General features: G+C 40.8%; 1 protein-coding gene across 3 annotated transcripts in view; it reads left to right on the top strand.

Annotated features, from left to right (window-relative positions):
• Positions 1-27,922, top strand: part of ABCC8 (ATP binding cassette subfamily C member 8) — a 187,996-nt gene that overhangs the window by 50,535 nt on the left and 109,539 nt on the right. For all 3 annotated transcript variants that reach the window (XM_063437920.1, XM_063437919.1, XM_063437918.1), the window contains exons 3-5: positions 1,105-1,226; positions 14,345-14,511; positions 25,878-26,120. In XM_063437920.1, coding sequence (XP_063293990.1) covers positions 1,105-1,226; positions 14,345-14,511; positions 25,878-26,120 — 532 coding nt within the window. The remainder of the gene's footprint in view (positions 1-1,104; positions 1,227-14,344; positions 14,512-25,877; positions 26,121-27,922) is intronic.

The following is a 27,922-nucleotide window of genomic DNA, read 5'->3' as shown; positions in this document are numbered from 1 at the left end:
TACAGCTTGGAGTAAGACAACATGCATAAAGAGGATGATGTGGTCAAAATACTCATTTGCCTAATAATTCTGCACTCCCTGTAGCATGTCTTTGCAGGCTTTTTAATGTAAGCACTGCCATTTCGTAAAAGGCAGTATTTACATTACTGCTGAGGAATACCTCTAGTGGACACTCAGGAATGCCGCCCTATGAAGTATCTGCGCATGTGCGGCAAAGCTGCGCATGCGCACCAGAGAGCAATGACGCTTCTTAATAGAAGCGTTTTATTGATCCCTGCTCGCACCCTCCTATTTCGTCATTTTGACGAAATAGTGGGCGCGGCATCAGGAGGATCCCGGCGCTGTATCCGGGTAAGTAAAACCCCTTCCCTGTAGTGACCCTTTAATGTTATTATTTAATCATTTATATAGCGACTGCAAATTCCGTAGAGCTGTACAATGGGATAAACAACTCCAGGTTTACGGAATAAGAATATACCCGGCGAGTAAAAATGCTATCCCCCCCAGATTTTTTTGGGTTCCTATGACCATGATTGTGCCTAGAGGGGTATCAGCTACACCTAACTGATGAGGCCTAAAAGGGACCAAAAGATTGTCCGGGGTTCCAGCATCGTGCAGAAAGGACTTTCTTGCATTTCAGTTTTGGACTGCGCTTGTGGATGGGACCATATGGGCTGACATAGAAATGGTATAGGTTTTCTCTGTATTGGTACAAGTGAACACAGACTAATTTAAAACTTGATTTATTGAAGGACACGCTATTGAGTTTCTCTAAGCTTTTGTCTGTTCTCAGGGTTCCTATATTTTCGTTTTTTGTTGCAAAGCAGTATCGGATGTTTCTGCTCTATAATAGGATATATATGAATATTATACTTAATTTTGATGTTAGTGGTAAGATCTTAAACAGGGAACCAAATTTGCTTAAACCAGCAATGATTAACTGATTTAAACAGTGTCAAAAGGAAGATTGAAATTGCTGATTAACTGAAATAATAAAATCAATCATTGAAACAAAACAATAAAATAATTTGTGGAAATGAGATAGAACATTTGGATAATTGAAACCGCTACCTCGCTAACGCATCACTTTGTTTTCTTTTTCAGGTTTTCGAAGTCACGACACCTTCACTTGTATATGCCTGCTGTCATGGCGTTCCTTGCCGCTATCACTTCCATCGTCTACTACCATAACATCGAGACGTCAAATTTTCCAAAGTTATTAATAAGTACGTTCCAAACTAAGAATAGTGTTTGCGTGCCTTATCTGCCCCTGACGTGACTGAAAGAATGAGAACAAATATCTGTCTGAGTCCGTGATGTCCTCATCTGCTTGTGTTGGTTGATAGGATCTGACTTTATTCAAAACGTATTCACTAAGTAATGAATTGTCATTGTCACATGCTGTTTTTTTTAGATTGAGTATTTCTCACCTAGAGGCAGCTGGGGGCTCATCAAAATGTATTGTTTAAGCAATAAAAATTGCATACGTGTACTTTATAAAATGATAGACTTATATTACAATACTGCCTAGAGAGATATCAGCTATGCCTCACTGAAGATGCCTAACAAGGTTGAATCGATCGTCTGGGGTTGCTATGTCTCTCGTGCAGAGGAAACTTGCTGGCATTTCGGATCTGGACTGCCCGTATGGGTGGGACCAGTCTGATATGCTTCAGATATGTTCCCTCTGTAATGGCACAAGATGAGCTAAAACCAGCTTGAGATCTGAGCGGGGACTCACCAAAGGGCAGGCTATTTCAGCTGCTGTCCGTTCTCAGTACACTCTTGCGCCCTGCTCTTTATATTACAATACTACCTCATGTTTTCAGTTTTTAACAAACGTCCTTTAAAATTAAAATGGTTGCTCTACAGGTAATCTCATTGAAGTCTACAAACTTAGTGATTAGAGGCTGATGTAATACTGTGCATGGAGGAGTAGGTGCTAATAAGGGTCTTTTCAAAACCTACAGGGTTATTTCACTAAAGAGAGAATTCAAAGTGAATTTAAAAACATACATGTATTTCTGATACCATAGTTAAAAAAAACCACAGCTTAGGTTGTCATCTACCCTTACCTCAGGTTAGAAAGGTGATTTACCCACTTTTTACAGCGCTGTGTGGGACTGCTCACGTCTGGCCCGCCCCTGAGCCGCCACATTGCCTGACAGTCAGAACTGATGATCTTAGCCAATCACAGTTAAATTGATCTCAGCCAAAGAGATGGGTAGGGGTGGAGCCAAACTCCACCCTAAGCCAATTAGCATCTCCTCATAGAGATGAATTAAATCAGTGCATCTCTATGGGGAAAGTTAAGCATGTTTTGAAAACTGCCCTTTAGAGGGACACTGTACTCACTATAATCATTTCATCTCTTTGAATTGGTTATGATGCCTGGAATCTCCTGGCACTGTCTCTCCATACAATGTTAAACCATTTTAGAGCAGTTTAACACTAAATAAGGGATCAAGGCCACCCACAGTCCGGCCTCTTCTGGAGGTGTGGCCAAGGCAGAGATTACACACTTCCTTGAAGTCATACCCTTCATACCGTTAGTTGGAGCTCTGATAAACTAAAAACAGACAGCTGACACTCTAAGCCAATCATTGCTGCTCATGCTAGTACTTCCTCATTCGCCTGAGCAGCACAGAGGGGAGGGGCTGCTGGGGACTAATTTAGCATTGAAACATAAAAATATGAAAAACTGTTTAATGCTGAATGAAGTTATGGAACTTGGGAACTCGACACTATAATCAGTTTAATGAAATGAAGCAGATACAGTGCCTACAGTGTCCCTTTAAGTAAAATTTAAAAAAGGACACACCCTTCAAACAGAGAGTACTTCAATAAGCTAAACTGCTTTAGGAGTCTGGAGTGTTCCTTTAAATCCTAATGCAGGTGTATTTATATGGTAACTTCTGGCTAACTAAAACTCAAAAAAACCCTTAAGCAGTCCATGTCCAGGAAAACTCAACTGAAAGATTATGTCAGTTGTATTTAAGGAAGACAGGGAAAATAATAGAGAATTAACATATTAATGACACTCTCCTGATTGAGTGATAACCACTAGTAGATGAAAAAAAAATAATTTTAAAGCTTCTCAGTTGCGGTTCATTTTTTTCTCCCACATAAACCCTATTCCAGTGATAATTAGCAACCTATTCAGGCCTATTAATAGCACCAAGATAATGGCAAAAACGAAACAGCGACATTTACTTCTCAATACGTTATTTGGATCATACAATTTACATCTGACAATAATTTACTGAATTAGTATAAAAGACAATTAAAAATTATGACTTTCTATTTTCCCAGCGATTCTTTTATATTTGAGCCATTGTGAGCTCGAAGCAATGCATAGGCTTGGAACGGGTTAAATAGACTGTAACACATTCTATCCAATCAGATGTCACACTGACTGGATGTCCCCTGAGACCAGGAATAATTGCAGAAAATCTCCATTGAAATCATCAGCACCTGCACTATACAGATACAGGGGGAAATCTGATCAAAGCATTGTTAGCCATGGCAGGAGTCAGACTGACTGTGTTTTCATCCTTTTAAAACAAAATTGGAAACAAGTTTCACTAGAGATGTTCTTTAAGTAATTAAAACTCTGTTATAACCTTATACACATCCTGAGCATTAGTGATGTACCGAACTGTTCGCTGGCGAATAGTTCGCCACGGTGGGCGAACACATGCGTGGTTCGATCCGCCGCCTATTCGTCATCATTGAGTAAACTTTGACCCTGTGCCTCATGGTCAGCAGACACATTCCAGCAAATTAGCAGCAGACCCTCCCTTCCAGACCCTCCCACCTCCTGTACAGCATCCATTTTAGATTCATTCTGAAGCTGCATTCTTAGATAGAGGAGGGAAAGTGTAGCTGCTGCTCATTAGATAGGGAAATTGATAGCTAGGCTAGGGTATTCAGTGTCCACTACAGTCCTGAAGGACTCATCTGATCTCTGCTGTAAGGACAGCACCCCCAAAAAGCCCTTTTTAGGGCTAGAACATCAGTCTGCTTTTTTTTTTCTTTTTTCTTTCTGTGTAATGTAATTGCAGTTGCCTGACTGCCAGCTTCTGTGTCAGGCTCACAGTGCATACTGTGCCCACTTGCCCAGTGCCACCACTCATATCTGGTGTCACAATAGCTTGCATTTAAAAACAATTTTTTTTTCACTGTAATAGATTGAATAGCAGTTATTGTCTGCAAGCGTCTGGGTGTCAGGCCTTCAGCGTGTACTCTGCCAACTTCTGCCAGTCCCCTTTGCCACTCATATCTGGTGTCACAATAGCGTGCCTTTAACCCCTTAAGGACCAAACTTCTGGAATAAAATGGAATCATGACGTGTCACACACGTCATGTGTCCTTAAGGGGTTAAAAAGAAAAAAAGTTTTTCACTGTAAGCTAATAGCAGTCAGTGTCCTTCAAGCGGGTGTGTCAGGCCTTCAGCGTGTACTCTGCCAACCTCTGCCAGTCCACTTTGCCAATCATATCTGGTGTCACAATAGCGTTCCTTTAAAAAGAAAAGCATTTTTCACTGTAAGCTAATAGCAGTCAGTGTCCTTCAAGCGGGTGTCAGGCCTTCAGCGTGTACTCTGCCAACCTCTGCTAGTCCACTTTGCCACTCATATCTGGTGTCACAATAGCGTGCCTTTAAAAAGAAAAATGTTTTTCACTGTAAGCTAATAGCAGTCAGTGTCCTTCAAGCGGGTGTCAGGCCTTCAGCGTGTACTCTGCCAACCTCTTCCAGTCCACTTTGCCACTCATATCTAGTGTCACAATAGCGTGCCTTTAAAAAGAAAAAAAGTTTTTCATTGTAAGCTAATAGCAGTCAGTGTCCTTCAAGCGGGTGTGTCAGGCCGTCAGCGTGTACTCTGCCAACCTCTGCCAGTCCACTTTGCCACTCATATCTGGTGTCACAATAGCGTGCCTTTAAAAAGAAAAAAAAGTTTTTCACTGTAAGCTAATAGCAGTCAGTGTCCTTCAAGCGGGTGTCAGGCCTTCAGCGTGTACTCTGCCAACCTCTGCCAGTGTACTTTGCCACTAATATCTGGTGTCACAATAGCGTGCCTTTAAAAAGAAAAAAAGTTTTTCACTGTAAGCTAATTGCAGTCAGTGTCCTTCAAGCGGGTGTCAGGCCTTCAGCGTGTACTCTGCCAACCTCTGCCAGTGTACTTTGCCACTCATATCTGGTGTCACAATAGCGTGCCTTTAAAAAGAAAAAAAGTTTTTCACTGTAAGCGAATAGCAGTCAGTGTCCTTCAAGCGGGTGTCAGGCCTTCAGCGTGTACTCTGCCAACCTCTGCCAGTGTACTTTGCTACTCATATCTGATGTCACAATAGCGTGCCTTTAAAAAGAAAAACAGTTTTTCACTGTAAGCTAATAGCAGTCAGTGTCCTTCAAGCGGGTGTCAGGCCTTCAGCGTGTACTCTGCCAACCTCTGCCAGTGTACTTTGCCACTCATATCTGATGTCACAATAGCGTGCCTTTAAAAATAAAAAAAGTTATTCACTGTAAGCTAATAGCAGTCAGTGTCCTTCAGTCGGGTGTCAGGCCTTCAGTGTGTACTCTTCCAACCTCTGCCAGTGTACTTTGCCACTCATATCTGGTGTCACAATAGCGTGCCTTTAAAAAGAAAAAAAGTTTTTCACTGTAAGCTAATAGCAGTCAGTGTCCTTCAAGCGGATGTGTCAGGCCTTCAGCGTGTACTCTGCCAACCTCTGCCAGTCCACTTTGCCAATCATATCTGGTGTCACAATAGCGTTCCTTTAAAAAGAAAAAATGTTTTTCACTGTAAGCTAATAGCAGTCAGTGTCCTTCAAGCGGGTGTCAGGCCTTCAGCGTGTACTCTGCCAACCTCTGCCAGTCCACTTTGCCACTCATATCTAGTGTCACAATAGCGTGCCTTTAAAAAGAAAAAAAAGTTTTTCACTGTAAGCTAATAGCAGTCAGTGTCCTTCAAGCGGGTGTCAGGCCTTCAGCGTGTACTCTGCCAACCTCTGCAAGTACACATTGCCACTCATATCTGGTGTCACTATAGCGTGCATTTAAAACCAAAAAACCTTTTTCACTGTTATAGATTGAATAGCAGTTACTTGTCTTCAAGCGGGTGTCAGGCCTACAGCGTGTACTCTGCCAACCTCTGCCAGTGTACTTTGCCACTCATATCTGGTGTCACAATAGCGTGCCTTTAAAAAGAAAAAAAGTTTTTCACTGTAAGCTAATAGCAGTCAGTGTCCTTCAAGCGGATGTGTCAGGCCTTCAGCGTGTACTCTGCCAACCTCTGCCAGTCCACTTTGCCAATCATATCTGGTGTCACAATAGCGTTCCTTTAAAAAGAAAAACATTTTTCACTGTAAGCTAATAGCAGTCAGTGTCCTTCAAGCGGGTGTCAGGCCTTCAGCGTGTACTCTGCCAACCTCTGCTAGTCCACTTTGCCACTCATATCTGGTGTCACAATAGCGTGCCTTTAAAAAGAAAAAATGTTTTTCACTGTAAGCTAATAGCAGTCAGTGTCCTTCAAGCGGGTGTCAGGCCTTCAGCGTGTACTCTGCCAACCTCTGCCAGTCCACTTTGCCACTCATATCTAGTGTCACAATAGCGTGCCTTTAAAAATAAAAAAAGTTTTTCATTGTAAGCTAATAGCAGTCAGTGTCCTTCAAGCGGGTGTGTCAGGCCTTCAGCGTGTACTCTGCCAACCTCTGCCAGTCCACTTTGCCACTCATATCTGGTGTCACAATAGCGTGCCTTTAAAAAGAAAAAAAAGTTTTTCACTGTAAGCTAATAGCAGTCAGTGTCCTTCAAGCGGGTGTCAGGCCTTCAGCGTGTACTCTGCCAACCTCTGCAAGTACAGATTGCCACTCATATCTGGTGTCACTATAGCGTGCATTTAAAACCAAAAAACCTTTTTCACTGTTATAGATTGAATAGCAGTTACTTGTCTTCAAGCGGGTGTCAGGCCTACAGCGTGTACTCTACTAACCTTTGCCAGTGCACATTGCCACTCATATCTGGTCTCACAGTAGCTTGCACGGATAGTACCACTAATCCAAAAAAAAATTACAGGCAGAGGCAGGCCACCCCGCAGGGGCCGTCGTGGTCATGGTGCTGTGATTCCCTTTTGCCCTAGAATAATGCCCAATTTTCAGAGGCCATGTACCCTGAACTTGAAAAGTTCTGAGGACATAGTTGACTGGCTAACACAGGACACCCAATCTTCTACAGCTTCCGCTCGGAACCTTGACGCACCATCCTCCTCCAGCTTAGCTTCAGGCACCTCTCAAGATACCACTCACCCGCCTGCCGCCACCACCAACACTAGCACCACAGCCGCTTCACTTTATCTGTCAGAGGAGTTATTTACACATCCGTTTGAAGAAATGAGTGATGCGCAACCATTATTGCCAGAGGATGTAGATAACAGGGATATGTCTCAGTCAGGCAGCATTACACACATGAACTTACGGTGTGATGATGATGATGTTGTACCCGCTGCTGCTTCCTTTGCTGAGTTGTCAGATACAAGTGAAGCGGTTGATGATGACGATGATTGACATACCTGACAACACAGGGAGAAAGTGCAGAGAATTTAATTCGCATGCACTATATTTGACTCTGTAACTCTCCAAGACAACATAAAACCTGTACATGGGGGGTACTGTTTTACTCGGGAGACTTCGCTGAACTCACATATTAGTGTTTCAAATTGGTAAATTGTATTACAACGATGATATTTTAAGTAAAAGTTAAGTTTTTTGCATTTTTTACAAACAAACGGCACTTTTATGGACTATATTATTGTTGTAATATGTTTTACTGTTTTAAAACACTAATATTTGTGTTTAGTGAAGTCTCCCGAGAATAACAGTACCTCCCATGTACAGGTTTCATGGTGTTTTGGAAAGTTAGAGAGTCACATATAAGGCTTGCATTTCATTTTTTTGACATTGAAATTTGCCAGATTGGTTATGTTGCCTTTGAGAGCGTATGGTAGCCCAGGAATGAGAATTACCCCCATGATGGCATACCATTTGCAAAAGTAGACAACCCAAGGTATTGCAAGTGGGGTATGTCCAGTCTTTCTTAGTAGCCACTTAGTCACAAACACTGGCCAAATATTCGATTTTTGCTTTTTTAACACAAAAACAAATATGAACGCTAACTTTGGCCAGTGTTTGTGACTAAGTGGCTACTAAAAAAGACTGGACATACCCCACTTGCAATACCTTTGGTTGTCTACTTGTTTAAATGGTATGCCATTATGGGGGTAATTCTCAATCCTGGGCTACCACACCGTCTCAAAGGTAACATTACCAATCTGGCAAATTTCTATTTGAAAATGGAACGTTCTATATTTGACCCTGTAACTTTCCAAAACACCATAAAACCTGTTAATGGGGGATACTGTTGTACTCGTGAGACATCGCTGATTACAAATATGTGCATTTGTGTGCAGTAAAACCTAACAGTATTATGACATTCACAGCTAAAATGTCAGACGGAAATACAAATTTAAAAAAAAATCTTATTTTCTCACATTTTTTTTTTATTTTATTCATAATGAATTATGTTCCATATATGAATATCTAATGATAAAGTAAAGCCCTGTTTCTCCTGAACAAAATGATATATAATAAGTGTGGGTGCATATAATATGAAAGAGGGGAACTACGGGTGAACAGACATATAGCGTAAATTCCAGTTTTTGTTTACGTTTTGTTTTGATCAGAACGTGCACTATTGACTCCGTCCTGAAGGGGTTAACTCATCACAAATCATTGTTTAGTAAATAAGTGTAGCAGAAATATATCTGACCTGCATTTGTGAGTCTTTCTATCTCCCTGATATTTAGTGATATGCTATTATAATACGACACAGCTTTAAATTGCATTTTCTTTATCTAGAAGCAGTGTGTTTCTGGCATATACTTGTGTTTTACCCAGTTCTGAATGCAGAACTATAAAAGGACAGCCAGCGGGAGATTAATTAGAATGACAGGTCGCTATCGTCACTTTCTTCCAATTGCTTTTATCAATAAATAATGAGGTTCTGTATATTAGAGTGTGATAAAAAAAATATTTATATATTAGTATTCATAAAGCAAGCTTAAAGTAATTTAGACTAAGATATTATATTTATTGCAGCATATTGAAATTCACAAGTATACTCTTGATTTACATCAATAAATGTTACACTTAGAATAAATATGTTTGCTTATAGAATCTATATAGTAATTAGAAAAGTGTGCCACTGAAAATAGAAAAAGACTTTACAAAGTGTGTATTGAAATTAGGCATTAAGAATGTGTTAATAGTTTCTTGAATTTGTAATGAACTTGTCATCCTTTATGGACATTTGCTGAAATCGCCCCCCAAATCACAGAGATGTAAACCTCCTGTGTGACGCTGACACACTGGCTTGATTGCCATCCAAGAACAGGGTGAGGTCAGTCATTCGGCTCCCATATTCCCTAGCCAGTGCTAGCAGCATCTCTGTAGAGTTTCCATATCATCCACAATTCCACAGCGCTGGAATTGTGATTGCTATGTGTGGAGAGCAGAAGGAATTATTGTATGCTCTCCCTCCCTGTCAATTCTTCGGCATACAGACTACATTGAACTATTGACTTAAATGTGGGTGAAATACCTATTTTTAGGTATTCCTAACAAAACAGTTAAAACAGTGCATTCTGCATTGTGCAGCAGGAAATGCCAGCAGAATGCTTGGTTGTATAGGGAGAGGTATTAGCAGTAGAAAGAGGGAAGTGCTCATGCCATTGTACAGAACACTGGTGAGACCTCACTTGGAGTATTGTACGCAGTACTGGAGACCGTGTCTTCAGAAGGATATTGATACTTTAGAGAGAGTTCAGAGAAGGGCTACTAAACTGGTTCATGGATTGCAGGATAAAACTTACCAGGAAAGGTTAAAGGAACTTAACATGTATAGCTTGGAGGAAAGACGAGACAGGGGGGATATGATAGAAACATTTAAATACATAAATACAGTAAAGGAGGAGACTGTATTTAAAAGAAGAAAAACTACCACAACAAGAGGACATAGTCTTAAATTAGAAGGGCAAAGGTATAAAAAATAATATCCGGAAGTATTACTTTACTGAGAGGGTAGTGGATGCATGGAATAGACTTCTACCTGAAGTGATAGAGGTTAACACAGTAAAGGAGTTTAAGCATGCGTTGGATAGGCATAAGGCTATCCTAACTATAAGATAAGGCCAGGGACTAATGAAAGTATTTGAAAAAAATGGGCAGACTAGATGGGCCGAATGGTTCTTATCTGCCGTCACATTCTATGTTTCTATTTTAATGTGTAGATAGAATTTTATGCTCTCTGAAAAGATCATATGTTCTCTCTAGCACGACAGGTACCCTTTGAGAAGAACTCTCGTGTTTGAGACAAGCATTTTTTTAAAAATCAAACACCTAAAAATAACTTCTTTGTCTTATTTATTTGTACATATCAGAGTTCAGTTTTATATATATTTTGAAGCACTAAAATGCACACACTTAGAACTACTCAGCTTTAAAAAAAAAAAAAAACATGGCATGGACATGGCATTTTATGCAAATGAATACACTTTTCCTATAATCCTCTGGTACATTTAGTTTTTTGCAAGCTTGAGTTAAATGCTCCATTTTGCCACAATTGTGTCCTCTGTTATCCACGTTTCATACTCTAGAAACAAATATTCACAAGACGTTGAATCCTTACCACCAGTATTTTATTATTTTATTATTTAGTAGCTACAGGTTACCAAATGATGTAATTAGTGGACTGTCTGCCCTCATATATAATCATGGTTTACATATTGGAGAAAAAATTATTTTGTTAATTTTTAATGAGTTCACACCAATCTATTTTCTTCATGATGGCACAATGCCGTTGGCCGATTTAGAAAAAGATTAAAGTTAGATTAGAATTCAGTACAGAACAAATTGCTTTAAACTCACCGCAAATGGATTTGTAATCTGCATTCGTGAGGCTTTGGATTTTGTTTGGCTGTTAGAATTTGCATTTCAATAAGTGCTCAGTGCAGTATCCTGGCTCCCTCCCAAATCAGACACATTTAAATGTTTGTTGTAAACAAATCTGACTCTCTGAGTTAGCCAACAGAATTACACGCTGCCATGAATTGCGTATAGAGATGCCTATGTCAGATTTTTAGGGTTAGAATTTTACATGATTCTCCAAATTACGCTCTGAACACAAATATAGAGCATTACATAACATCTGCTTTTTCTAAAAATATTGTGGCAGGGAATGGAAGAAAATAAATATCCTGGCACACCTGAGGTTTCTTCTAAAAGGCAGTCTTTTTATTTGGAACAAGAAAGTGGAGACAACGTTTTGGCTCCTTTCTGAGCCTTTATCAAGTGTGTATTTTTTTGCATTCAAATATAGTGACAGGAAGCACACTAAATAAATTCTATAAACTGGATACCATTGTCTTTGAGGTGTGGTGACATTGTTGTCTTGGAAAAAATATTGATGTTGAATTTTCACTGACAATGAGTTGGGGACCAATTTATTTATTGAAACCAGCTCCTTCTGCACCGGTTGGGTCAGAAGTCGGGTGCAGGTACAAAGCCTGTTAGCAGGTAGCGAGTTAAAAATGAAGTAAAAATATATTTTAAAAAAGAAGAGGGAGACCCTATAAGGGAGAAGCCCACCATGCCACACACGTGTATAGAGATGTCAGGGTTAAAACGAAAACAAGCTGAGGTCTGCAGCTCCCTACTAACTGTGTGGGAACCAGCTCATTCCAATAAATCATGTATGGTGTGGTAAGGGGTAGTAAAACTGGGCTGGAGGGTTCTCAGTAAGTCAGTCTTGTTTATTTCATTAAAGAGCTAGTATATTTCCACTGCTTATGGAAAAAAACTGTGTGACAATCTTGACATTGCGTCTAATACTGTAAAGAGATTATTGCGTCAAATAACAAACCGTATCCAAGCATGGTAGAGACATTTCAGCTTCCTGACCTACCTAAAACATTTGGAATGAATGAGTCCCTTAAAGAGTCAATGCATGTCCTTGGTGCAGACTTTAACGTCCCATGATGCCTCTGATGCATGCATGCTCGTTTAAATATCTAATGGAGAAATTACCTATGTTAAGTCATTTTCTTTTTAAAACAGCAAGTCCTAATGGCGTTAATTTCTTTCTTATGATAACCTTTCCTGTGAATGAGCTGAAAACTCCAGTTTTAATTTTGTATGTATCCTCTCCTGGTTTTCAGGTATAATTAAATAGAGAAACTTTCGCTGAAAAGCATTTTCTTGTTTCTGTTACACAATACAAATGTTACAAGATTCATTTATCATCTTTGGCTAGTTATATGCCGTAGGGTTTATGCACTAATTCAGGAATTGTGCAGAACTGTTACAGGAACACTCCAGACCCCTAAACCACTTGAGATTGTTGAAATGTTTTATGTGTTGAAAATCTGTCCTCTTTTTTTCATTGTACGAAAAGGGGAGATTTCAATAGAAAGTAGCACTTTCATAAATTAACCTTGTTATGCCCCCTGACTGTAAAACATACAACCGGTCCTGTTACTTCCTGGATTGTCTAGCTCAGTGGAACTAAATTCTAGACGCAGCAATGGCCCAGAGCACCTGTCTTGCAAAGACTTCTCATTGAGCTGCATTGGGAAGTTTGCTATTGGACAGCCACAGAAAGTCTGGGCGGGGTAAGAAAGGGCAGGCTTGTAAAGGCGACAACAAGAGATCTGTAGCTTTTTGAAACAGACATGAGATGTGCTGTTTTAGATGTACTCACAAGGAAAAATACATAACTAAATGCATACATATTTTATTGGGTCATATCTACTAAACTGTATTTTTTTTTTTTTTTTTGGACTGTGGAGTATCCACTTAAGGCAACATTTTAGGATAAAAATTCACATACTGGAAAAAAACTTAGTTGGGGAATTTTTCCAGTTCAGTTATTCTGGTCTAATATGTGCAATTCCCACAATTTCCGGTAAAGTCAGTTTACCTTATGTGTGGATTTAGTGACTCAGTAACAAGCTTGCATTAGCCTTTCACAGAACACAATAGAATTTTGTGACAGACATTTGCTCCCCTTTTTGTATCCACGTTTCCAGTTAGCAGGTTGTGTGCTTATTTCACATCATTACCCCTTACTGCGTGACTTTATATTAATCTCCGTGATGGCAGATGACTCGTCATTGGTTGGAGCTCAATCTTAACGGTTCAATTGGCTAATGCATCTCCTAATGACTTTGCTAGATTCACTGATAAATTACCAGCTCACATTACTGCTACAGTCATCCGTTTTACCGCACTGCACCTTAACCCTTGCAGTGCCCGTGGTGGGTGAGTGGGGGTGCTTTTAATGCTTTTGATGCTTTCCCTTCTATTAATGCGAGTTAACCTGCTTATTATAGGTGCTTGTACTAATTTGTCTTCAAGCCCAAGAATGAATGTGACGAAATGTTCTATTATTGAGCTAGTTGTTTTTTGTTTTTTTTGTTTTTTTTCTGCAAATCCTTCAGAAATAATATATATATATTGTGAATAAAAAAAAGACAGACAAAACATTTTTTTTTGTTTTAATGATAGTGCTGTCTATTGGTTAGGTGGGATGCTGCCTATAAGTTGGCAACTTCAAGTTGTAACGACAATGAAATCATATACATACCCACAGAATTGATCAATAATTGGTGTTCCTTGTAAGCATTTATTTTTGTGAAAAATGCAGCAAAGCAACAGTTAAGAAGTAAAAGTGCAGATACTCCCTGTAAGATCTTGGGTGTTCCTAGACAATTCCCCAGGCAGTTGGCTGGACTTTTGTTATCTGTAGCAAAAATGGTTGCCAAATCCCCAGTGTCTTTCTTTAAAACATATTACTTCAATGTGGTGTTGGGCAGAGCACGAAAAGTTCCATTGTGGGCATGTAGCATTAACATGGTGTAAGACAAGACTAGGTTGGTGTTTCCCTGTGATCCCCGATGAAGCGATGAATTCATTGCTTTCCTTCATACGCCATAGTAATAAAGAGTATCACATTTTCTATACTCTCCATCAGCATGTACAAGTGAGACGTTTCCAGAAAAAACAGGTACATTAACTACAAAAAAAAGCCATGAACAACTTCTTCCATCCTAACTGTAAACTTCTTTACTACTTGTTTTGTACTTTTTTTTTTATATTGGACTGTTTATGTTAATCAGTTAATGGATGCTTTGAATGTTAACTCAGGCCTTGATTTCTTAGCTGAAAATACTTTAAATATGTTGCCTAGTGTTTATCTAATGAGAGTATAATAATTTTCTGTTTTCTCTCTTTGCAGCACTGCTAGTATATTGGATGTTAGCCTTTGTAACCAAAACTATCAAATTTGTCAAGTTTTGTGATAACGAAGTTGGATTTTACCAGCTGCGATTTTGTCTCACCGGATTATTAGCCATTCTTTATGGGTTGCTTTTAGCTGTAGAAATGAATGTCATCAGGTTAAGGGTAAGTTGTGTTTCTTATTTTATAATGCTGTAGAAATTGTTACAACTTTATGAATAACAATTAACAATTAAGTCTGTCTAACTTAAAGGTATGCAATGACCAAAAAGCCTCAGTTGAGTTGTCATGCTTCCTTCTCCATCAGTGTTCCTACCAAGCATTTTTGGAAGTGATTCAGTTCTAAAAAAAAAATACGCATAATTCTAGATAGGAACAAAATGTGAGAATTCAATAAAAATAGTCAGGAATCCAAATGAATTTCAAATTTTATACCCAAAAAACGAAACTGGAAGCATAGCTGGCATGGATAATTTTTCAGTTTCATTTCTATTTTGGCCTTAAATGTGAAATTCTCTTTGAATTCACTTTGAATTCTTAACAACTCTCATTTTAGTAAATAGCCCTGATGTTGTTTTTTTTTTGTTTTGTTTGTTTTTAAGATGCATTTCTTAGTGTTTCACGGCTGGACAATTCACAAAGCAGGTTTTTATGTACAGATCATTTCTCAAGAGTGTTCATCTGTAAAATAAAAAATAGAACATAATGCAATAAGGTAAATTATAATTCCATAAAGTCCTACCAATTGGTGAGTATAACTCTCTGACCTCACTACAGGTGTGATTAGGTATGGAGCTTCTGCTGATAAGTTACATTGTCCACAAGGCTTGTAAATTATCACTTTACTGAGATAAAGCACAGCAATGAGCACCTGTGTTGTTCTATGAATGTATTCCCAACATTTATTTACTCAGCAATAAAACTACACTTGTTTTTTTTTACATCTGTGGGGTTATATGTATATTTGGAGCAGATTCTTAGATTATTGGTTGGCCATTATGTGTTTGTAGACACAAAACAGAATTTAGAAGGAAAACAGGACAGTTTGCATGAATTACAAGTATCTTACAGATTTCGTTACCAAGAAAAAGATACATTAACCACATTTTTTATATGAGAACTTTTTTTACAATGGTCTCAGAACAGTTTCTTATTTGTTGCTCCATGTGTTTTCCATTCTAAAGTGTATGTGTTCTCTAAACTGATTACCCTTTATCCATGTGGAATATAGATATATTTAAAGCACTTAGCGAAATTGCTGTATCTGCACTGTATATGGATGTAATGGTTTTACTGCTCATTAAATGAGGATGGAAAGTATTTAAAGACCATTTACGAGTGTAAGCTAGAGACGTTGAGATCTCTAAACGCAGGACCATTGGCTTGGAATTAGATTTCCTATATCTAAAGGACATATACTTTCAATGACTCTAACAGGCTTGTATAACTGCCATTAATAACTACTTTTTCAAAGTACTTACTTTTCAAGACATTTTATATGTTATTTTGAAAGGTTTTCCACTGAACCGCTTATGCCAATATCCAATGCCTCATTTTAATACCAACTGGTATATAATGTTTCCAAACTGTAGAAAAACATTTGTAATAAAATGTTATTTTACAATTTTTTTAGACAGGAACTAGGGCTGCCCGGTGCAGAAAACAAGAAAATAACTATATCGGATATATGAGGATATTAGAAATGCAGTGTAAATTGAAGACTTGTAAGTCCAAACATTTGGGGTTATTCACTAAATTGGAATCTGCTGAGAATTTAAAAGGGAATTCCATGGCCAAAAATAACTGATTTTCAGTTTTGCAGTTCATCTGTTTTGTCCTTAAAATGTGCAGCTTCTTCATCAATCCACAACATATCAACAGGTTAGCAAATAAACCCCAACTGGATATGCATTTTAATTTTGATGAAGAATATGGTATTTTTGACCCAGAATTAAGTGTAACTAGAACACATTTTATATTCACTTTTCTGAAAGCCTTCCTGATAACCAAGTAAGGAGTAAAATTAATTTCAATAGCTGACTTTGGTCTTTAATATTTTGTGATACACTTAAAATGCTTTAATGAAAAATATTTGAATATCTTGATATATTGATATACATTTTTATATGTGTGATATCATTTTTGATATTTTATTATTTTGCAAAATTTTATTTCAAATGTTAATCTATTAAATCATTTTAAAAGCTTGTGCAGAAATATTAAATCATGGCCTTTTTTTAATGAAAGCAGATGGTCTGCTGGTCAATTCAATATTGAACTAACTAGCTTTACCCTGCCACCATTTACACCAAACAAGCCTGGTTTAATTAAAAGTAAGATTACTCAATAAAGACCAATTGATATACACATGGGAGTCACGTCCTTCATATGGTTCTTAATGAGCTATAGTACATCTCATTAAAGGTACACTGTTGACCTCTAAAGCACTGAAATGATTTATATGTGAAGAGTGTGTCCTCTTTTTTCATTTTAAAAAAGTGCAAATTTCAATAGAAATTGTCACTGTTATAAATGAACCTTGTTCCACCCCCTGGCTGTCAATGAGACAACCAGGTTCTGTTACTTCCTGGTTTATATTACTCAGTGGAACTAAACTCAAGAGGCAACAATTGCTCAGAGCACCTGCCTTGCAAAGACTTCTCATTGAGCTGCATTGGAGAGTCTGTGATTGGACAGCCACATAACGTCTGGGCGGAGTTAGAGGGGGAGAGCTTACAAGGGCTGCAGACAATAGATCTGCAGCTTTTGCAAGTTGTTTATTGATATACCCCTACTGAAAAAGTGCATACTTAATCGCATGCATGTTTTCATTAGGGGAATATTTACTAAACAGTGATTTGCTTTTTACTTTGGCAGTGGAGTGTCCCTTCAAGAAGGTTGAAGGCAGATGTGCAAGCAGAACTGATTGACTTTTAGTGTCTAATTGAAGGTTAGTATCTGATTAACTGTTAGTGTCTTAGTGTTAAAAAGCCAAGTCATTACAGAAGCAGATACCGACTGATAAAGCCATGGATTGAGGCGAAATGCAGTTGGGAGACTGAAGAACCAGAGGAATTTGTTTGTATGTTCATAATCTTTAATTGTTTATTTTAATTTGTTTTCATTTGTTTCAATAAGTGTGTATTGCTAAATTTTACACACTGCCTGGTGGACTTCAAATTTTTATCTGCTTCCATTATTTAAGAAGGGTTGTGTTCCTGTATTGAGACACACAAGTGTTGTTACACCTAGAGCCAGGCTGCATTGGCTCTTGGTAAGGTGAACGGGATTTATACTGTATATAACTCTCTGCTGGCTATTGGAGCAAAGACAGTAGAAGGTCTGTGTCATCAGAGGGCACACTTGCCTTTTTTATTTTTTAAATATGTGTCTCCAGTATGTGTTACAGATATTGTAGATGGAAGAAGAAGGATGTAGGTGTCTGTGAAATTGTCTGTCTTGCAGTAAAAGGATACAGTGCGCTTATAACGTATTGCCTAGAGAAGCTGTGCTGTAAAATCTGATGGATATTTTTAGGGAAACGTGAAATAAAGTAATATATAAAAAAAAAATATGGACTGTAATGACAAATAGGATGGGTGAATGTTCAATTTTTTAAGATAAAATTTAAATCACTTCATTGTTGGTTTTATTTCTTTTTTCACATATTTTGGGTTAACATCAGCATCTGAAGAGATGTGTAGAACCTTCTTGTCTTGGCCCCTTTTTTGTCTTAGATTGCTATGTCACTGTTAGAATGTTACAATGAAAGGGATACTCTACTGCCCAAATTAAAAAAAGAAAACAACAACACTGTTTAGTAGATATACACCCAATGATTTTCATTGGGGTATATATAAAGAAAAGCCTGAAAAACAGCAGATCTCTTGTATGCTGCCTTTGCAAGCCCTCCCCTTCTAACACCCCTACCCCAGACTTTCTTTGGTTATCCAATCACAGACTCCCCATTGAAAAGTCTCATTGAAAAGTCTTTGTAAGTCAGGTGCTCTGAGCATTTGTTGCCTCTAGAGTTTAGCTCCACTGAGCTAACCAAACGATGAGGTAACAGGACCGGGAGTCTGACTGACAGCCGGGGTGGGGGGGTTGTAACAAATTTAATTTATTAATGTGCCACATTCTTCACACATAAATCACTTCAGCAAGCTAAAGCTTTAGGTTTTTAAAATGTTCCTTTAGGAACACTCCCATGATAACCTATGTTTATTTAGGAGGTCTTAAATTGTTTGGCAATGGTTTAACCCTGAAGTTGAGGTCTCCAGCGCCTGGAACGTCTATCTTCCACCTTCCATTCCTCTCTGTAGTGCAGGAAGTGTCCAGAAAGGTTAACCATTCAGTTCTTTATAGGATGGGAGTGCCTACTGACACTTTCATCCTATCAATGGGTCCCCAGTTTATGATTTAGTACGTACTATTTTTCTCAATGCTGCCCATTGTTTGTGAGCATCAACTGACTTACACAGCCTGCCCACCTAACCTTTCCACGCACTCCCTGCACTGCAGTGAGGAATGGAAACTGGAAGGCAGAAGTGTTGGCCGCCAACAGCTTAAATTGCTATGTAGGTAGGAGTGTTACTTTAAAAGGACAGATAACATTTCTCAGTTTGGAGAACTTTTATCACAGAGTCATAATCTTCTCACCTTGCAATGTGACAGCAGCTATTTCCATCCCCTCGCTACCTGACAGGTAATAATAATTGGAAGCATGTGTGTGACAGTAATTTTATAACATGACAGGAGGCTTCGTATTTGCTTAAGTCTCTCTTTACTAGAACTCCACAGCAGCACAGAAAAACAACCAATCAGAAAAAAGTTAGGTACTATAAAACTCCCCTCCCCATGCATCATTTCCTCTTTCTTTGCTGCTCCGCATCAGTACAGGTCAGAGTACCTCTGCCTCCTGCTTATAGTGGGTGGCTTTGGGTCTTATTATGCTTTCTTTAGGTTATCATTATATCTATCTTGTGTGTTTTTGTATTTTGTCATTTTTATTATATTGATATCATATTTTATTTATTATATATATTGCTTGTATATATTTTTTGCTATGTTTTTTGTTATAGCCTTTATCCTTTTTTATGTTTTCTTTGCAGATTATTCATAGTATTTTCGTTGTTTTATTTACTGATTTTGCTTCAGGTCTTCCCCCCTTTCCTACTCATTCCCCCTGTGTCTTTGGGGATGTTTTTTCCCGGAGATGTGGTGTTTTTTGGGGGGGTCCCCCTGCGGTTTTCTTTCCCCCTCCCTCCACCCTCTCCCTGGCGCCATTTTATTAGTTTCCCCCCCCTTCTGGGGCTGCGGGCGCTCCGCTCGGGATGTCAGGAGACTAGCCGCTTGGCTGCCTCCTCTGACTCCCTGAACTCTGGTGTGAGCCAGCCGGCGCCCGGGGTTTTTCTCGCGGTCAGACGCGAGTACCCCGCGACCGGTCCGCTCACACACGTGGCCGCCTTGCCGCGGCCGGGTTCCTCTCAGCCACGTGGATCCGACCGGCTAGAGAAGGGGCGCCTGCTCGCGGCCCCTCCTCCCTCCACGGTCGGAGCTTGGCGTTTTGCTGCCCTGCTGGGATCCCCCGGCGGATCTCAGCAGGTCTACCTGTTTTCTACACATGACTATATTTTACATACAGTGTATATCTGGCTGTGAGCCTTATGGTTTTTTATATCACCTTTCTTTGCATATGAGGCTTATGTGTTCTATGACAGTTGTTTATTTTATTGCTAGGTGTTTTACTGTGTGTGTGTATGTCACTGTTTTTCTGTCAGTGTATGTCACTGTTTTCTGTCAGTATATGTCACTGTTTTCTGTGTGTATTTCACTGTTTACTGTCAGTGTATGCCACTGTTTACTGTCGGTGTATGTCACTTTTTTCCGTCAGTGTAGGTCACTTTTTTTCTATCAGTGTATGTCGCTGTCTGCTGAGAGTGTATGTCACTGTCTGCTGAGAGTGTATGTCTCCGTCTGCTGAGAGTGTATGTCTCCGTCTGCTGAGAGTGTATGTCTCCGTCTGCGGAGAGTGTACGTCACTGTTTACTGAGAGTGTACGTCACTGTTTACTGAGAGTGTGCGTCACTGTTTTCTGAGAGTGTGCGTCACGGGAGAGTGTACGTCGCAGTTTGCCGAGAGTGTACGTCGCAGTTTGCCGAGAGTGTACGTCGCAGTTTGCCAACAGTGTACGTCGCAGTTTGCCGACAGTGTACGTCGCGGTTTGCTGACAGTGTACGTCGCGGTTTGCTGAGAGCGTACGCCGCAGTTTGCTGACGGTGTGTATCACGGATTTCTGCGTGTTTTACTGTTGGCGTATATTGCAGATTGCAGTGTGTCTTACCGACAGTGCATGTCACATTTTTCTGTGAGTTTTGCTGATAGTGTAGGTCGTGGGATACTGCGAGTTTTACTGACAGCGTATATCACAGATTGCTGTGAGTTTGGCTGACTGTCTATATCTCAGGATACTGTGGGTTGTTTGCTGACAGTGTCTGTCACGGTTTCCTGCGAGTTACAGGTATTAGGATCTAGGATTCATGTGCTTCATAGTATAATTTTCGGGTCCAGCCATGGGGTCTCAGAGGAGATTTTTCTGGTACGAATTCACCGTCCATGGCATAGATATAAGGTTACCAGACCTGGATCTGGCTCACACTGGCTTGGGAAGACCAGTCTGCACTGCTACTTTATATATTTTTAGAGATGAGGATGGTATCTATATTAATGATGAAACATCAACAGATCTGTGTGAGCAGGTGCATTCCGCTTCACAGTAAGGAGCGTATCGCTCAATGCATCTTACTTTCATGGACTTGGTAATCACTCACACAACTTCCGCTTATACCCAATGCAGCTGGGATACCGCTATTTGCCGACTGGGCATTTAGGGACTGCCCGGCCCGGTTCAAGTTATTCACACGGCACTACGCTGTCTAAATGGGTTGATGTCTGGGGGCCTATGTCAGAGTGCTCTGAAGGTCTGCAATTTTTTGGGGAACTCTACCCCAGCTTAGAGGTCCCCATTACTCATGCAAGGCTCATGGTAAAGCGCCGCGGAATTGGATGGCGCTATATAAATAACACATAATCATATGATATAATATACAACCCAGGATTGGCCTGCTATGTCTGTGCCCATAAGAACGGCCTGCTATGTCTGTGCCCATAAGATTGGCCTGCTATGTCTGTGCCCATAAGATTGGCCTGCTATGTCTGTGCCCATAAGATTGGCCTGCTATATCTGTGCCCATAAGATTGGCCTGCTATGTCTGTGCCCATAAGATTGGCCTGCTATGTCTGTGCCCATAAGATTGGCCTGCTATGTCTGTGCCCATAAGATTGGCCTGCTATGTCTGTGCCCATAAGATTGGCCTGCTATGTCTGTGCCCATAAGATTGGCCTGCTATGTCTGTGCCCATAAGAATGGCCTGCTGTGCCCATAAGAATGGCCTGCTACGTCTGTGCCCATAAGAATGGCCTGCTAGGTCTGTGCCCATAAGAACGGCCTGCTAGGTCTGTGCCCCATTTATTGGCCTCCTAGGTCGGTGCCTATTTGTATGGCCTACTATGTCGGTGCCTATTTGCTTGCCCAACTATCCTGCGTCCATTAGTTTGGCCTGCTGGGCCCGCTCTATTGGTGCCGAACCCCCTTTTGGCCGCGGGCCTGGGGGAATATCACTGAGGAGAAGCCAGTGCCCACCAGTGACACGGAAATAGGCAGGTGTCCGGACAAGCACCATTGCCATACTATCCAAGAGGACACCAATATACGGCCATCTGGATAAGGTAGGTAGGGTGAAGGCCCTAAACCTCAGACCTGAAGGGCAAGTTTTATTACGAAGACCCCGGACACACATCCGCGGTTTGCGCCAGTCCAGCGAGGGCACATCTCCAAGGAGAACTTTGCACAGGCAAGGACCGGTGCTCAGTCACCTACAGGAGAACGCGGTTTTTCCTTGTCTTTATCAACTACTCCGTATCTGCCTCCCGGTATCCATATAGCTATCGGTAGTTATTCCTCCGTTAGGTTAGCTCCTGGCCCTGTGCAGTGGGGCTTACTTGTCTTGCCTTCCGGCCTGCTATTTGCCTTCTAGCTGAGATAGAATTTGCGTTTTTTACTCATATCTACGTTATTGTTGTCTTTTTCGTTTTTCATGGCTTCCTTTTCCTTTCGCTCGGGTCGTCGAGAGGCCTGACTTGACCTCCTCCGACCTCCCGGGTGCTCGTGGATTGCGGAGAACGTCTCCTGCTTTCCTCAGACTACCAACGGTCCGCCTGGAACCCGCGCGCGCGCACGGGATCCGGTCGGTCAGTTGATAGTTTTTCCATCGTTTTTCCCGTGGATTACCCTCAGCCTTATGCTGATACTCGTATTTGGTGTACCCTATAGTTGGTCACCCTGAGTCTCTAGGGACTCTAGCTTGGATCACAGGAGGGTGCGGCCCTCCATCACTTCGATCCGAGGACATTTTATCTTCTGGAGCAGAGAGCGAACCCCTCTCAGATACGGAACCGGACACTGAGTTGTTCTTTGAGGACGCACCTCTCCCTCGACCTCGGCCAGAGACTGAGCTGGATACGGGGGTCATGCTTGGAGGAAACATTCTCATAGAGAGGAACGGTCACGGATGCAGACTCTACTGTTTGGTTATTTACGGGTACGGCCCGCTCAGACTATCAGCCGGACGTTAGCACGTTATTTGACCTCATTAGTAGAGAGCGCGGCTCTCTCATACACTCGACGCCATACGGTGCCATCCATTTGTTCATCACACAGGCTTGTACCTGTGCTAGACATCGATGACTACATGGAGGGGCGTCCCTCCTGCATTCAAGTGGATCTGACGTCCGTGCTACTGATTCCGATATAGAGGACTGCCTGGTCATGCAAGATATCCATATTTAGACTGGATTCCTCTAGTCTATCTCCTGCAACGGAGGGATATTCTCACAGAGGTATAACGAGGGGTGACCCCCACTTATCTATACACATTCCTGGAGATGGTTCGGCTATCGGATGGAACTCAGGTATTATGTGAGTGCAGGTTTGGGTATATTCGGCACCATAGAAAGCAGAGGATTGCTTTCTGTTTTTGGATATCCAGACCATTGTAACAACTGCTCAGACAGTTTTCTCCCATTTTTAGGTGGCGGGAGATACGGGGACCTACATGGAGCAAACGGGCTCTGCCTTGCTCGGGTAACACGATTAAGGAGGGCCTATTACCCGCTCTGAAGGTGAAAACCGTACATATGGTTCACATGGTAAGACCGGGAAACCCGGTTTGTCTCGACCTCCCCGGTCATCAGATCTTGGGATAAGATGGCAGGACTGCCCCGTCTCCTCGAAACGCATACCTGGTGATCAGGGTTCGGAGATGGAGGACCCTCCATCTATACTCTAGTTATTCCTCACGGGAGCCATTTTGTTGGATTCACGCTACCCTACTTTTCAACTATCGTCGAGGAGACCTACGGGACCTTATGGTGGTACCTGGTATACCCAGACTTCTACACAGACATCTTTCACTCTTGGACGAGGGCATTTCTGGATGGAAATCTGCGTTCCTGTTTGCTCTTCCCATTCCTTTGAAGATTTCTGGGATTCCCTATTCCCAGAATGGTCGACCTCCGTTCCTCCACTCAAGTTCAGTTCGGAACCCTGAATGGACGTCTTTTGGAGCCCTTTCTCTACGGCGTCCGAGGTTTTACACAGTCCGTTTGGACTATTGGAATCACTTAGTATACGGCTGGTTTGGACACACTCTCATTGTGTGTGTTATGAATTTATGCTCGGATGAGACATCCCACCGGGTAGGACAGGAAGGTACGAAGATCCTCCTCGGTTTCCATTGCGATTTTGGTGGTGGTCTCCGGTGCATTCCTTGAGATTGGAGATCTCCCTGCAAGGCCGCATCACCGAATGGCCCTGGCACGATCGGAGGAGCCGCCTTACGGATCATGAGTTGAGACTTGGTGTCAGTTTTCTTCTCGCGACCCTAAGTCCTAGTTCGGATTTCGAAGCTATACAACTACAGGAATGTGGCTAATAGGTCAGCTTGCCAGCTCATGGACCGACTTCTAGGAAACAGGTTGCTACACCAGGTGCAATGGATTTACCGGCGGTGGGTGCCTTTTTCCGTATTTGAGATACTTCGTCGGTTGGCATCTCCTTTGACCCGTCGGCTGTCATTTATCGTATTTGGAATGTCCAATTAGGATTACTCTGATATTTCCTGGAATAATTACCAGCGACACAAACAGCGTTGGATTGGTGAACTGAGCTTTCAAACAGCAAATACGAAGCCTCCTGTCATGTTATAAAATTGTAGATTATGCTAGCTTTAGTGTACCTATAATCTTAATTTTATTAATGACAGGAGGCGAGTATTTCCCACCCATTCTTGTCCCTCCCTTGTTTTATGTTATAGTTTAGATTATCAGGTACGTATGCAACTCTGTTTGTTGTCTCTGCTACCTGTCGCTTGTTCCTTATGTCTGGTTTTTTCCATTAATAGGGTTGGGATATTTACATATTAGGTTAATTTGGTTGCTACATTGGGTACCTACATGTTTATTCAGAGTACATTTCATTGGATAATCAACCTGTTCGATTCTGTTTTTTATCTCGTTTCAGTTTACAGTCCATCTACACTATCTAGTTTGACGGTTGCACTTGGATGGTGGACATCGTTATATTCATCGTATCTAGGACTTCGTTTCTTCCCCATGATGTTCTCTGCCTTTTATTCTGTTTTGTCGCAGCTTGAAAGAGGAAATGATGCATGGGGAGGGGAGTTTTATAGTACCTAACTTTTTTCTGATTGGTTGTTTTTCTGTGCTGCTGTGGAGTTCTAGTAAAGAGAGACTTAAGCAAATACTCGCCTCCTGTCATTAATAAAATTAAGATTATAGGTACACTAAAGCTAGCATAATCTACAATTATTCATAATTGCATCATTTGTACATTCATGCTGCATATGCAATAACCGTCTGTCTGCGCACAGCAACGCAGGAAAAGTTTAATAATATTACTTGAGGCTGAAAGCTGAAAAAATAGCATATTGGATTAATAATAAAAAAAAAAAAATGATGACACTGATTTTTTTTATTGTCCTACTTCGGGGAGGGTAAAGGGCATCAATGACATTCCTCCCAGCAATTTAAATGTTAAAAAACATGACCATTTCATGTTTGTGGTTGTGGCTGGAGCTGTGGCCAGGGGTAGGGTGATTGCCGGACATTTTACATGGCATCGTGACACTTTCTGAAAATATAATATAGAACAAGATCAATCGTCTAATTTCAACTGATTGTTTTTGTAGACATAGCAGTTATTTTGCAATTCTAAATGCCCATCTGACACTGCTCCTCCTGCAAGTCGTACAATCTGTCTGTTATATTTTTACAGCTCCTTTCATCTCCTCGTTTACTAATTGTGAGATCTTGGTCTGCCAGCAGCACAGGGAACTAGTGGGCTGTGCTGATAATGCTGCTTCTTTTCATTCTTTGCCCATTGTGTGTTACAGAGATATGTCTTCTATAAATACCCCAAAGAGGTGAAACCTCCGGAGGACCTGCAGGACTTGGGAGTTCGTTTCTTACAGCCTTTTGTCAATCTCCTATCTAAAGGAACGTACTGGTGGATGAACACGTTCATAAAGACAGCTCACAAAAAGCCAATTGATTTAAAAGCAATAGGCAAACTACCCATAGCCATGCGGGCAGTCACTAATTACATTCTCCTTAATGAGGCATTCCAAGCTCAAAGGGTAAGCTATTGACTAGGCACGAGATGTGTAACTACTGTGTCGTTAATTCTCTCTGGGAGCCCTTAGGGCTTATTCTCACATATGCCGATAGGATGTATCAATATGTATTAGAGTCTTAGCTGCTCTCTGAACACACTCTTTACTCTTCACCTGCTCCTGGTGAAGTCTGGATTGACAACATTCTTCTATATCATAATATCAGCATGTAATAAAGCTTCATTTTAGCGGACCATTATTGATAGGGTTTTTAAGGGACACAATAGTCATCAGAACAACTACAGCTTATTGTATATGTTCTGGTGAGTGTAATCATTCCCTTCAGGCTTTTTGCTGTAAACGCTGTCTTTTCAGAGAAAATGCAGTGTTTAGGTTACAGCCTAGTGATAACTCCACTGGCCACTCCTCAGATGGCTGCTAGAGGTGCTTCCTGGGGCAGTGTTGCACAGTGAGCAGCACTGTCATTCACTCTCTCCGCCCTCTGCATGCAGACACTGAACTTTCCTCATAGAGATGCATTGATTCAATTAATCTCTATGAGGCAATGCTATTTGACTTGTGCTGCCTCTGCCCCTGATCTGCCTCTTTGACAGTCTCAGCCAATCTTATGGGAAAGCATTGTGATTGGCTCAGAACAACACGTCTGGTTATGTCAGCCATGCAGGCAGTTTCAGTGGCAGAGCCAGCAGCTTCAGACCTGAATGCAAGTAAGATTTTACTATATTTAGGGAGGCAAGAGGGGGTTAGAGGGGCCAGGAGGCTAGATAGGGGTTTTAACACTATAGGGTCAGGAATACATGTTTGTGTTCCTGACCCTACAGTGTTCCTTTAACCCCTTAAGGACACATGACATGTGTGACATGTCATGATTCCCTTTTATTCCAGAAGTTTGGTGCTTAAGGGGTTAAAGATCAGCTCCACCCATTCCCCACTCAGTTTATACAAGTCCCATCTACAGTGTACTCAGTATGTTTATAATAACAGAAAGGAGTAAAACAGCAACATTGATTCTAGTTTTCTCCCATCAGGGTTCCTACTATTGAAGGGGTAAATATACTGGTTGATACTTATCAAAGAAAAACAAAACTGTAACAAGTGTTTGCAAAAGCTACTCTTAGAGCAGTGACTAAATTCAATGTTTCAATGCTACACAGTCTGTTATTGTAATCTCCATTGTGCATGCTGAACTCTCTGGTTAATGAGAACTTAATGATGTATTTATCACAGCAGTGAGTGGGATGTAGCAGAAATATAACCCTAATGCCGGATAAGTACACAGGAGGACCACTCGTGACATTGTAGTATAATTATACTGTAAACCATTACAAGATATATGGAGTCACTAGTGAATGCACCCACGTAAAACCACAGTGTGCTACATATTGTTATTTACTACTGTTAAAAGCAGTTAACCCCTCTAGCCTGACCTTTTTGAAACCTCAGATTGATTTTACTTATTAGTTGAGTGGAATAGATATCTGCACATCTCAAATAATCTTTAAATCCTTTACAGTGTTATCATTTACTGCTTCCACTGGAAGGTTATTTCAGGTATCTACTAATTTTCTATAACACTGTTACGCTTTACTACAGAGGCGCCCAAAAGGTAGATCCCCAGACGTTCTAAAACTACAACTCTCATAATTCTTTGCATGCCTTCAGAATGACAAAGCATCATTGCTATTCCAGGTATCTTCTACCTTTCCTGTATTATCATTATCCTTCAATACTTTAATTTATGGGCTATTTGCCAGGTATCTACTAACCTTTAATGTAAATGTTAACCTTTACTACATCCACTGGAA

Source organism: Pelobates fuscus, chromosome 12 (assembly GCF_036172605.1).
Source record: "Pelobates fuscus isolate aPelFus1 chromosome 12, aPelFus1.pri, whole genome shotgun sequence".
NCBI classification, from domain to species: Eukaryota; Metazoa; Chordata; class Amphibia; order Anura; family Pelobatidae; genus Pelobates; species Pelobates fuscus.
Note: the sequence above shows the minus strand (reverse complement) of the source record. Positions and strands in the feature narration are given on the sequence as shown.